Genomic DNA, 13,126 nt, shown 5'->3' on the forward strand with positions numbered 1-13,126 from the left:
TTTGCAAGTCGTGGGGCCTGAACTCTGGGCCTGGGCACTGTCCCTCAGCTCTTCACCTTAAGGCGAGCACTGTACCACTTGAGCCATAGCACCACGTCTGGCTTTTTTTGGCTTAGGTGGTTCTGAGGAATTGAACCCAGGACCTCATGCATGCTAAGCAAGCACTCTACCACTGAGCCACCTTCCCAGCCCTATATTTCAATTTCTGATCCAAATGAAATTTATCCTGGAGTATGAAATATAAATTTAACTTTTCCTGAGTGGCCATATTGGTTCGCCAACATCTTTTACTGAAGAACCTATCTTTTCCCCTTCATATTTGAAATATCCCTTAATCAGATATTAAATGCCTGTATGTACTTAGGACTATTTCTGTACCACTAATATGTTCCAGTTTCAGATGTAGTATCACCTAGTTTTACTTGTAGGCTCCACTGTATACTGTTCTTTGAAAGGAAAAACATCTGGGAAGTTTAGGTGCCTTTTATTTTACTCTTGCTATTTGTTCTTTGAAAGGAAAAACTTGTGGGAAGTTTAGATGCCTTTTATTATACTCCTACTGTTTACTCTAACCAATTTTCATAGTTATTTTTGTTTGTTTTTACAATATAATTTTGAATCATTTGTCTAGTTGCTCCCAATATTACATTGGATAATTTAAATATATTTGAATAATGATAAATCTATGTATTAATTTGAGATAAGTTGAAGGCTTCATAATATTGAGACTTTTTTTTTTCCATTGGTCATGAAGCTTGAACTCAGGATTTGGGTGCTATTCCTAAGCTCTTTTTGCTCAAGTTTAGCACTCTACCACTTTGAGCCACAGTACCACTTCTGGTTTTCTGGTGGTTAATTGGAGATAAGAGTCTCATAGACTTTCCTGCCTGGGCTGGCTTTGAACTGCTATCCTCAGGTCTTAGCCTCCTGAGTCACTAGGATTATAAGCATGAGCCACTGGCACCCAGAAATACTGAGACTTTTTTAAATGAATAATTCAGCACCCCTTTCTATTTGTTCAAATTTTCTTTTGTATAGGCTCACAGCCCCTAAGGTTTTCTATATATAGATTTTTATACTTCCTTGAAAATGTAACCTGAAATACTGTGTCTTGTTTTTATTGTGGACCTGCCAAGTTAATATTTTAGCAAATAACCCTGCCACTGTTTCCTTTCTTGGTTCCTTTTGCTTCTAGCATTAAATCTAATTTTTTCTTTTAGTTCTGGGGATAAAGTCTAGACCCTTTAATTCTATAAATTTCTAAGATTCTTACTGTGGGAATTTCCATATTCTGGGTTGATTGTTTGGTTATACTAGGGATTCATCCTAAGTTCTCTCCCTAGCTAGGCAAGTGCTCCCCCATTTGAGCCATGGCCCCACCCTTCCATCCCCTGTTTAAAACTTCTTTTTTACCTTTCTTTATTTCATTCATTCGCTCATTTATTTTCTGGTGTGTGTGTGTGTGTGTGTGTGTGTGTGTGTGTGTGTGTGTGTGTGTGTGTGTGTGTGTGTGTGTGTGTGTGTGTGTGTGTGTGTGTGTGTGTGTGTGTGTGTGTTTCAGTACTAGGGCTGGAGCTCTGTATAGGTTCTGTCCCCGACTTTTTCACTCAAGGCTGGTGCTCTACCACTTGAGTTGTACTTCTGGACTTTTGGTAGTTAATTAGGGATAAGAGTCTCATGAGGCCTTTCTGCCCAAGATGGCTTTGAACTGTGGTCCTTAGAACTCTAAGGAATCTAAGGATCCTTAGATTCTTAGAATTGAGTAGCTAAGATTAGAGGCATGAGACACCAGCACCCAGCTTAAAACCTATTTTCCACTTGTCTTCTTCTAATCTGCAGCAACTCAGTAGCCCGTGAACAAGCTTTATCCTTTCATGCTTGTCTGCTCAGGCTCATTATATCTCCCTGCCTCCCCTCCCCTTCTTCCTGTCCAAGTGCTTTTCTTCACGAGGACCCCCTTGATGACTCCAATTAGAAATGTCCTTTCTCTTCTTGGACTCCACAACCATCGATTGTATATGCCACTTATCTGTGACAGCATTTGTGTTAGTAAAATGAACTGCCATTTATTTCCTGTGTGGTCACAAAAGTAGTCATGAGTAAATTTATGTCCTGTTTCCTTAACTAGATCCCAAGGCATCAGGGAGAGTAAGTCTGCCTTATGCCCTTGTAGCCTCTAGCACAGACCTTTGGACATGGTAACCGTAATGGTGGTTTTGTCTCTTGGCCTTCTGGCTCGGGTCAGGTATAAGATCTGCTCTTGCCTATACTAGTGGTGGTGAGAATGTCAACAATAGTTCACATAATAGTATGCTTTCTGGATGCCAGCACTTCCCATGATGTATTCATCACAGCAGGAGAATTTGAGGGGTGTTTGGTGTCATGGTTATACCTCATACTAACTCTTTGAAAGGGGAGTTTGAGAGAAAAATAAAATCATCATGACACTCAGACAAATCTGGGTCAGATGATCAGGAACGAAGATGAATTTTCTAGGAGCAGCCTAACACATGAGAGAATGCAGGTAATCATGGCCTAAGAAGGAAAGGGAGAGGAAGAGCAGCAGAGAGGAATAAATGGGCCCTGGTTTGATTCTGCAGACACAAGCCTGTCTATGCTCACTCATTCTTTTCTTCATGGGTTCAGCCATGCTGAGGCTTCCTTCCCATAGTGGGTCCCCTGGAGACACCAGTACTGGTGCCCACCCTCCTTCCCACCTGTCCATACCACCAGGGTTCTCAGCCCAGCTGGCTGTGGGCCACCTGTCTCTCCTGCACTTGGAAGGCTCCTGAGGAGTGACTGTCTGGGCTGTGCAGAAGTGAATGTGCTGAGCATGCTTGATGCGGAGCAGCCGGAGCAAACAAGCTAATGGAAATTAATCCTCACCCCTGGGCCTTTTCTCTCCTTTTGATCATCATTAGCTGCTCGGAATTTTCCCCATGTCTCAACACTGCAGAAATGTTTCAGAGTATAGGGATTCTGGGTAATTTTCCCCCCAGCCTTTAAGGTAAGGCAGCCAGAAGGGTACCTGCTGTGCTCTAAACCTGCAGCTCCGGTGCTCTAGTAGGTATCATTTGTGTGTAGAAAAACCAGGGAAATCTAAGGGTGTTTTAGTAGACTTCAGTGCCAATATATACATATATATGCATATATATGTATATGTATATATGTATATGCATATATATGTATATGTCAGTCCAGCAGCCTAGAATTAAATACTGTGTTCCCTGCTTAACGCACACCCTTACTCTTTACCAGATGCAAATAAATAGGTCTTAGCATTTGTGTGGAATTTTCAGATTCTTAAACACAGGAAGACTAAAAGGAGAAAATGACTGTAGTTTTTGAGAACGCTCACCTCCAAAGGTGCTAAAATGTCATCCCCTTAGTCAAATCTTCCACATCTGGGTGGAAGGATGAGCAACTTAAAGAACAGGTCTGATCAGGTGTCAGTGGTTCACGCCTGTAATCCTAGCTACTCAGGAGGCTGAGATCTTACAACCACAATTCAAAAACCAGCTCGGGTAGGAAAGTCTGTGAGACATCTTATCTCCGATAAACCTCCAGAAAACCGGAAATGGTGCTGTGGCTCAAGGGGTAGAGCACTCACTCTAGCTGAAGGGGTGAAGGACAGCTCTCAGGCCCAGACCAACCACAAAAGTAATCAATTTTAAAAATTTTTAAAAAGAACAGGTCAGGTTTCTAGGGGAAGCCCAGGGGCTGTAGCTGGTTGTATTGAACCCCAACATACCCCAGAGAAATGTGCTTGCTTTCTGTCCAACATGTTATCAGATTTTTAGTTAGGTTGCATTTGTCCTTGAAAACAGGACAGCGCTTAGATTTGCTGCTGCCAAAACAGTAAGGTGGTGGTCACCCTGTCAAACTTTGGCCAGAATGAATGAAGAATACCATTTAAATCTTACATATATTTAACATTAGTATGCACCATAGTAGTCCTTCTCTTTTTTTGTATGTGTCAGAGGGAGGGGGTACGAGGGCTAGCACTCAGGACCTAGGCCCTGTCCCTGAGCTTTTGTGCTCAAGGCTAACGCTCTACCACTTGAGCCACAGCTGTACTTCCTGGCTTTCAGTGGTTCCTTGGAGATAAGAGTCTCATGAACATTCCTGTCTGGGCTGGTTTTGAATCCCAATCCTCAGATTTCAACCTCCTGAGTAGCAAGGATTATAGGTATAAGCCACTGGCACCGGGTATATTTCTTCTCTCTTTAGAATATTGTCTAGGTAGCTGTTGTACAATGTTCACACATGACTCAAACACCAATCATATTTATAATAGAGTCTATGGGTTCAAGGATGAGGCCCATCTTTTTTGTCCTTGGATTCTCTGCCTCCACTCAGGCAGTGGCACCTGAGGCTTGTACAGTAAACATTTGCTGAATGAATGAACAGATGAATAAAGAAGCTGAGTTCCTAACACTAAAATAGCCATGAAGTCAGAAGGAACCTGATGCTGCCAGCCTCAGGAACTGCCAACATTATACCCTTAGGAGTACTGGCTGAGCTCCACTTTTTGTTGCTGTTAAGTCAGATATTTAATCATTTAAAAAAAGCCAACCAAACCCTTCTATGGTTTGGGCTCAGCTGAGCGAGCATACAGCTAGCCACTTCCAGCTGACATTCTCTCCTGGCTGGGTCACTGTGTGTCTCCCTTTGCTGTGTCTTCTCTCCAAACACTGGACCTCCATGGGGATCTTGTAGGCTAGCAGGCCCAGCCACACTACCAGGTCAGCTCCTATCTTGAGTCTTTAAACCTGAGTGCCCAGAAACTGACTGCCAGACACTTCACAAAACCAAACACACAGATCATTCATGTCACCTTCTCTCCTGCTTTTATTTTTTTGCTATTTTGTTTTGATAATCATGGGGCTTGAACTCAGGACCTGAGCTCTGTCCTTGAGCTTTTTCACTCAAGGGTAGCACTCCGCCACTTTGAGCCACAGATCCACTTTCCGATTTTCTGGTGATTAATTGGAGATAAGAATCTCGGAGACTTTCCTGCCTGGGCTGGCTTTGAGTGTGATCCTCAAATCTCAGCTTCCCGAGTAGCTAGGATTATAGGTATAACCTACCAGCACCCAGCTTCTCCTGTTGTTTTCATTTTGTTTCTTTTCCTTCTCTGTTTGCTATTCTTTTCTCTTGCTTTTTTCCTCTCTGCCATTCTTTCCCTTTTCTTTGTGCTATCGTAGTCTTAAGTCTTCTCTCTAGTCTTAGCCTGAAGAGACCACCAGCATTTCTTTGTACAGAACCACCAAGTTTTCACTTGAGCTGGTAAATCATGGGTTGGGGGCTTGGTCTTTGCTGATTTGCCAGTGTCTTCTCATCTCTCCCAGGACTGAAGATCAAGAGCCCTTGCCTGCCATTCTGGGTGTGAGAGATAATGTAATTCTACGGGTAGCTCCCAGTCCAAACCTTCATGCTCTTAATCCCATGTGGATCATAGTTTGGCATATCCTAACTTCTTTTACACTTCATTCTCCTCTACCTTCAAGGAACTCTTTGAAGGCAGGCAATTTAGTTTACTGTATGGCACCATCAAGCCTAGAATAGGCCTGCCACCTTGTAGGAATTGAATAGATGTTTGTCTAGTTACCCACAGTGCATCTGAGGAACAAATACTCTGTGCCACATTCCAGGCTGTAGAGATGGAGTGGATAACCAGACAGACTTTTCTAGGCCCAGGGAGCCATAGTCTTTCAGGAAAGATCAATTATCAACTAATACTTGGAAAAGTGAAAGCAGGGGCCAGAGGACACATGGGGGCCCACCCCAGGAAGCGTCAGGAAAAGCTCCCCTAAGAATCTTAATAGGCAGGAGTTAGGCAAAGAGAACAGAGAAGAGTTGAGAAACTAAGAGAACTTTCTAAGAGGAGGGAATTTTGGATGGATGGACGGATGAATGGATGGACAGATGGACAGACTAGTGAGTGAATCTGGCATTGGAACCTAAATTTGGTGAGATAATTATATAGAATATCCTAACTGGCAGTGGGAATCATGGGTGAATCAAGTAGTCTCATCTTGATACTGTATATAGAGAGTGCTGGCTGTGGTTTGTGAGCTCTGGTGTGGCCCCAGGTTGCCAGAGATCCACATGCTCCCAGAATACCTCAGCTTCCTCTGCCAGGCATGGGTAAACCTGGGATTTAGAGAAAAATGTCTTAGTTGGTTCCATGGGATATAGCCCTGACCACCTCAGGCAGCTCAGCTCACTCAAGGCTCATCTCCCTAACCCCACTCCAACCCCACCAGACGAGCGGGAAGTTGTTCAGAAGAAGACCTTCACAAAGTGGGTGAACTCTCACCTGGCTCGAGTGTCCTGCCGCATCAGCGATCTCTACAAGGACCTGCGGGATGGGCGGATGCTCATCAAGCTGCTGGAGGTCCTCTCTGGAGAAATGCTGGTAATACTCTGGTCTGTGCTGTGCCCCTCCCTGGCTTGGTGATTGGTGCCATCAGCCCCTCTTCCGTAGAGGCATTTTGTGGCCTAATTCTCCAGGCCTGCCAGGGTTTTCTCCCTGTTCCTTTGCAAAGTTCCAGTACTTTCCTAGTCAAGTGTCTATGTGGCTGACCAGGTTCCCTCACCTCTTCCCAGAACTTCTTGCTCCTCCCCACTCCCCATCCCTCCATGCTTTTTGCAGAAGCCATACAGAGTTTTGTCATTCTCACTGGGATCTGGGCATCTGGACAGGCCTGTAATGGCTCCCCACACAAGCCAAGATATATGGATTACTGGAGAAATTTGCACCCATCTTGGAACCAAAAGGAGAATAGAGAAGATAGTTTTCTGTGTGCTTTACCACACATGCAAGTGGAGATCTGTTAGAGCTCCTCCCTCTTTGTTGTACCTACCTGGCCGTCTGGTAGCCTCTGAAGGAGCGGCTTAATTGCTTTCTCTGTGACCTGGGGCCTATCAAAGCAGGACCTTCTTGGCCTCCATTTCCTCCATATATAAAATGAAGTACTCTGAGATCTTCAGGTTTGAATGAACAACTACTTTGTTCTGTTGCCATTTTTTAAACTCCAGAATAAATTCCTGCTTTTTAACCTCATATTATACTGAAATTATATTTGAAGGCTTCCCCTGGGATCCTTCTGATGGTACATTTAACGTCAATTATGATTCCTCCCCACCCCTAGTCCCCTGGGTTCTGTCTCTGAGCATCCTGAGAGAGGAAGTTGGTTAGGGGATCTGAGTCCCTTAGCCATCATCAAGCTAACGGTTATTCTTATCATTGATCAGCAGTAAGTAGTTCTTAGAACTGCACCTGGCACATAGTAAGTGCTCAGTTAACTGTCCATTGGTGTGATCAGAAAGGGCATCCATGCCTGGTTACAGAGCTCTGAGTGCAGAGACAATAAGCCTCTGAACTTTGCTGAGAGGAAGGGGTTGAAAGCTGTCAGGAGCAACTGCAGGACTTGGAGTTTGGCCTGCAAGATGGAGGGTGGGCTGATGACAAGTTGGTCCAGGCTTCAGGGACCTCTGGGGTGACCGTTCCCTCTCTCTGTGCCCATGGGGGCCACTGCTGTCCCTCAGCCAAGGCCCACCAAGGGGAAGATGCGCATCCACTGCCTGGAGAATGTGGACAAGGCCTTACAGTTCCTCAAGGAACAGCGTGTACACCTGGAGAACATGGGCTCCCATGACATCGTGGATGGCAACCACCGCCTGGTCCTGGGCCTCATCTGGACCATTATCCTCCGCTTCCAGGTGGGTCCTGGGGGCAGAGGGAACTGAAGAAGAGTCTCAAAACTAGCCAGGCTCTGGGATACTTGCATCCGAGACAATGATTGTTGACAGGAGAACTGATCTTCTGTGTCATTCCAAAGTGCCAAAGCTGAGGTTAGCTTCTCAGCTATAATCTTCTGAGGGAGAAAATAATACAAGTTAATTAGTACCTACATTGCAGTCTCCTGGAAGACTTGCTTTTTAATGTCTTCCTTCCTCCCATGGAGCTTCTTGGTTCTTAAAATAATTTGGTTTAGAAACTGAAAAAAAAAAAGTGCAGAAAATCTGCTTTTGTGTATCTGTGTCAGTACTGGGACTTGAACTCAGGGCCTGATACTCTTTTTTTTTTTTTTTGCCAGTCCTGGGGCTTGAACTTAGGGCCTGGGCACTGTCCCTGAACTTCTTTTGCTCAAGGATAGCACTCTACCACTTGAGCCACAGTGCCACTTCTGGCTTTTTCTGTTTATATGGCACTGAGGAATCGAACCCAGGTCTTTATGCATACTAGTCAAGCACTCTACCACTAAGCCATATTCCCAGCCTGGACCTGATACTCTTGCTTGGCTTTTTTGCTCAAGGCAAGCACTCTGCCATTTGACACACCTCCAGTTCTAACTTTTTGATGGTTAATTGGAGACAAAAGGGTCTCAACAATTTTGCCTGCCTGGGCCAGCTTTGAACTGGGATCCTCAGATCTCAGTCTCGAGTAGGAAAAAAAAAATCTGCTTTTATACTTTTCCATCAGAACCCTCTCTTTGTGACATTCAAAGTCTAGATTACTTGTAAGGATATTTAGAAAGTGTGGGGGAAAGACATCAGGGCCCTTGCACCTTTTGGCTTGGGGAAGGGAAGGCCATGAGTAGAGTTCAGGGAAGAAGAAGAAGAAGACAGCACACAACTCACAGATTAAAGTCCTCATTCTACAGGTCTTGGATGTCTGATCTCACTCACGAGTACAGGAGATTAAACAATAAATACAGAAGAATTATGGATGAAAAAGGAACTACATATTAGATTAGTCACTTTTCTTACAGCCATGACAAAATACCTGACAGAAACAGCCTACCGGAGGAAGCGTTTATTTTGCTCAGAGTTTCAGAGGTATCAGTCCATCATGGAAGAAAGAACATCCCAGAGCAGAGCAGCTCATGTCACAGGAGCCAAGAAGCGGAGAGAAAATAACGCCAGTGCCTACAAGCCGCTATTGGCTGATGGAATGAATGATAGAATGTGGTGCTTCCCACATTCAGAATCAAGTCTTCCCTTCCCTTCTTAGTTGATCCTCTTTGGGAAGATCCTGACAGACACTCCTAGATGTGTGCTTGCTTGCTTGCTTTTTTTTTTTTTTTTTTGGTTGAGAGGTTTGAATTCTGGGCCTGGGCACTGTCCCTGAGCTCTTCAGTTCAAAGAGTGTGCTCTGTGCTCCACCACTTAAGCCACAACACCACTTCCAGCTTTATGGTAGTTAATTGGAGATAAGATTCTCACGGACTTTCCTGCCCAGGCTGCTTTGAACTACAATCCTCAGATCTCAGCCTCCTGAGTAGCTAGGATTACTGGCATAAGCCACTAGTGCCTGGCAAGTGTACTGTCTTAATTCCCTAAGCTTCTCTCAATATAAATTAAGAATCAAGTAAACTTCACAAAATGCTAATGTTAAAAGCAATACCACATGAATTTTTAAAAGATCAATACCATACGATGTTCATGTTATTCTACTGCCTTGGGGAACATTGAACCTTCGGAAGAGTCATGAGGACACTTCTCAGCGTCTTGTTAGAATTACCTGTCTCCTCTGATATGAGGAAGTCATTCCTGTGCTTCCTAGCTGACTGAGGCAGGGACTGACTGACTGAGACCCAGGGCCTTGAATTATGATCTGGGGGCTGCAAATGAGTGACCATTGGGGAGGTGGAGAGGCCTAAAGAGAGTCTCTCAGGAAGAGCAGAAAGGCATGGAGCCACATGTAAATCTATTTCATCTCTCTCTTCTTCTGCCATTCTCAGATTCAAGACATTGTTGTCCAAACTCAAGAAGGCCGTGAGACACGCTCAGCCAAAGATGCATTGCTCTTGTGGTGCCAGATGAAGACGGCAGGGTGTGTATGCCTGGGAAGCCTGCCGTGTCCACATTCACCAGCAGCCCCGTGCTTCCTGCAGGGACTGACATCCCCAAGGGCTCTGGACATCACCATCCACAGCTATGGCAGGGTCAACATAATGGTTATAATTCTATTCTGCCCTCATTGTTTGAAGTCTGGAATATAGGATTCTTCTCCAAAGTTGCCTCTGGCTAGACTGGGTCTTGTCAGTGTGTGTATGGGCCACAGCTTAAGGGGACATCTTTGTATTAATTAGCTATGCCCCCCTATGTTGAAACAGCTCAAGAGACACGTCCATTTCTTTCCTGACATCTTAACCATCAATTCATATGCTTGTGTGACCTCAAAAGGATCTATTTCTGAGTGTGTGTGTGTGTGTGTGTGTGTGTGTGTGCACATGTGTGCGCATGTGTGCTGGTCCTGGGGCTTGAACTCAGGCCTAGGCACTGGCCCTGAATTTCTTCTGCTCAAAGCTAGTACTCTAGCACTTGTGCCACAGCTCTACTTCTGGCTTTTTTTTTTTTTTGAGGGAGGGTAAGTTTATTGGAGATAAGAATCTTACAGACTTTCTGCCCAGGCTGGCTTTGAACTAAGATCATTAGATCTCAGCCTCCTTATCTCAGCTGGAATTATAAGCTTGAGCCATCAATGCCCAGCTTTATTTCCTTTTCTTTCTCTTACTTCTTTCCCCTCCCCTCTCTCTTTCTTTTGTGGTAATGAACTCAGGGCCTCATGTTGGTTATTCTGGTATTCTACCACTTGAGCCATGCCTCCAGCCCTGCTTTATGCTGGTTAATTAGAGATGGAGTCTAGCAAACGTTTCTGCCCAAGCTGCCCTCAAACTGTGATCCTCCAGATCTCAGCCTCCTGAATAGCTAGGGTTATTCAAAAGAATCTTTTCTTAAATCTTTATGTTTGTCTTGGATACAGCTACCCCCATGTCAATGTCACCAACTTCACCTCCAGCTGGAAGGATGGCCTGGCCTTTAATGCCCTGATACATAAGCACCGGTAAGAGCAAGAGGAGGACCCTGGGAACTGATGGGTATTTGGGAACCATGGGAATGGTACCCCTCCTGTCTCTTCCCCGTTTACCCTTGACTTCCCCCAGTGGCCCTGCCTTCTTTAAGCTCAGTCACACCTGTTCCTTCCTTCCAAGATGGTGCCCATAGCTATCCCCTCTTCTTTGCTCCTGTCTCTCAGTTCTCTTGTCTGTCCATTTCTCTGTATTGCCTAAAGTCCTTGCTGCATGCTGGGCAACTTTAGAGGTGGGGCTACCATGGCCACTCCCTTTTAACAGTCCAGCTTTGCCCCTAGGCCTGACCTGATTGACTTTGACAAGCTGAAGGATTCCAATGCCCGGCATAACCTAGAGCACGCATTTGATGTGGCTGAGCGCCAGTTGGGCATCATCCCACTCCTCGACCCAGAGGGTGAGTCACTCCCACCTCGCTACTCCAGAGGGAGACATTCCTGGAATTGTCCAGGACAACAGGATTGTTCTTCCAGGCTTGTCCAGGTGCCTGGTGAACGATGAGCACAGAGAGGGACAGGGCCAGGCCAGAGCTCTGTGATGAGCTTGCTGCTCTGTTCCAAGTGGATTCCCCTCACCTCACCTGGCCTGGGTCCCTTAGACTTTGAAGCCTTCTTCTTTCTGCTTCTGCAAAATGAGGTCCTAATATGGATGTCATCAGTTTAAAGTCGTAGGCCTTTCACTCCTCCGTTCTTGTCCCATTGGTTGTCACTTGGTGCCTGTGGTTGGACTTCAGGTTGGAGGAAATGCTGCTAAGCCCTGGAAAGCTAAGCTTTCTGGCTTCTGATGAGGCGCTGAGGATATACCGTTTCCCTTACAGATGTCTTCACTGAGAACCCTGATGAGAAGTCCATCATCACCTATGTGGTGGCATTTTACCACTACTTCTCCAAGATGAAGGTGCTGGCAGTGGAGGGCAAGCGTGTGGGCAAGGTACCGTGCTATTTATCCACACAGTATCATCTTCTTCCTACCTTCCATTCCTGTGATGGACTGTGAGGCTCCCAGTCCATCCCAAGAGCTTGGAATCCCAGCTGCAGTGAGGGTACAGAATACTTGGACCCCATTTCTTCTAAAGCTTCCTAGAAAGTCAGCCTTTGAGCTACCTCCAAAGAAGCAGGTCCATATCTGTCCTGCAAGGATCTATATAGCCTAAAGCTCTAAGCCTGCCCTCTACCTGGCGTCCTGCTTCCCACAAGCATTCCCAGGGGAACCATTGCAGGCCCTTATTCGTTTTGCTTGTCATGGCTCTATCTCACAATATACTAGGAACCCAGCTCTCTGTATAGAGCCCCATGTCTCATTCCATTATCTCTTGTAGGGTAGGAACAATTCCTCATTCATCTTTGAATGTAACAGCCCTGTGATTAGCAAAAACAAGGCCTGGCTGCCCTCCATGCCTAATCAACAGTTGAAACTAGGGCCTGATATGTAGCTTACGTGGTAGAACACCTGCCTAACAAGCATGAAGCCCTGAGTTAAAACCCCAGTAGAGCAGTAAAGAGAAGAAAATTAAAAAGAAACCCTGACCCCTCTAGGGCCTAGTATGTTGGTGGTCCCAACACCAGAATAATCTTTTATGGGATTAGGGGAGCATCAGGCTACTCCTGGACCCTAGTTGGGTCAGTGCACGAGAAGGGCTTCATCTGAGCATGATGACATATGCCTATAATCCCAGAACTCAAGATGCTGTGGCAGAAAGATCGTAAGTTCCTGGCAAGCCTGGGCTACATATAGCAAGACCCAGTTGCCCTACCCCCAAAACAAGAAGGAAGAGGAAGGCTTTCACCTACCTGTAGTACACCTCTTCTACCTGGGCACCAGTCTGGGCCTGGAAGGATAAACTCAACCTAGAGCACTCCAGAGCTTGCTGGGTGGGAGCCGCACTTTGGGGCACCTTGGTTGTGGCTCTTGGAGGTGGCCTCATTGGTGGCATTACCCTTGTGACAAGAATGAGTAATAAGGTGATTCCTTAGGTCATTGACCACGCCATAGAGACTGAGAAGATGATTGAAAAGTACAGTGGACTAGCCTCAGACCTACTCACCTGGATCGAACAGACCATCAGCGTCCTGAACAGCCGCAAGTTTGCCAACTCGTTGACTGGTGTCCAGCAGCAGCTACAGGCCTTCAGCACTTACCGCACTGTGGAGAAGCCACCTAAGTAAGTGGGGCTCATCAGGAGCTGAGAAGCCAACTTCCCAGAGGTAGAGCCAGACTCTGGGCATCATGAAGTGTTTCCACAA

General features: G+C 45.6%; 1 protein-coding gene across 1 annotated transcript in view; it reads left to right on the forward strand.

The window, feature by feature from the left end:
• Positions 1 to 13,126, forward strand: part of Sptb (spectrin beta, erythrocytic) — a 72,423-nt gene that overhangs the window by 10,710 nt on the left and 48,587 nt on the right. The window contains exons 2-8 of the mRNA XM_070031863.1: positions 6,270 to 6,421; positions 7,555 to 7,728; positions 9,753 to 9,844; positions 10,778 to 10,858; positions 11,165 to 11,280; positions 11,701 to 11,813; positions 12,857 to 13,044. Coding sequence (XP_069887964.1) covers positions 6,270 to 6,421; positions 7,555 to 7,728; positions 9,753 to 9,844; positions 10,778 to 10,858; positions 11,165 to 11,280; positions 11,701 to 11,813; positions 12,857 to 13,044 — 916 coding nt within the window. The remainder of the gene's footprint in view (positions 1 to 6,269; positions 6,422 to 7,554; positions 7,729 to 9,752; positions 9,845 to 10,777; positions 10,859 to 11,164; positions 11,281 to 11,700; positions 11,814 to 12,856; positions 13,045 to 13,126) is intronic.

This window comes from Dipodomys merriami, unplaced genomic scaffold (genome assembly GCF_024711535.1).
Source record: "Dipodomys merriami isolate MVZ:Mamm:240054 unplaced genomic scaffold, mDipMer1.0.p SCAF_1, whole genome shotgun sequence".
Taxonomy (NCBI): Eukaryota; Metazoa; Chordata; class Mammalia; order Rodentia; family Heteromyidae; genus Dipodomys; species Dipodomys merriami.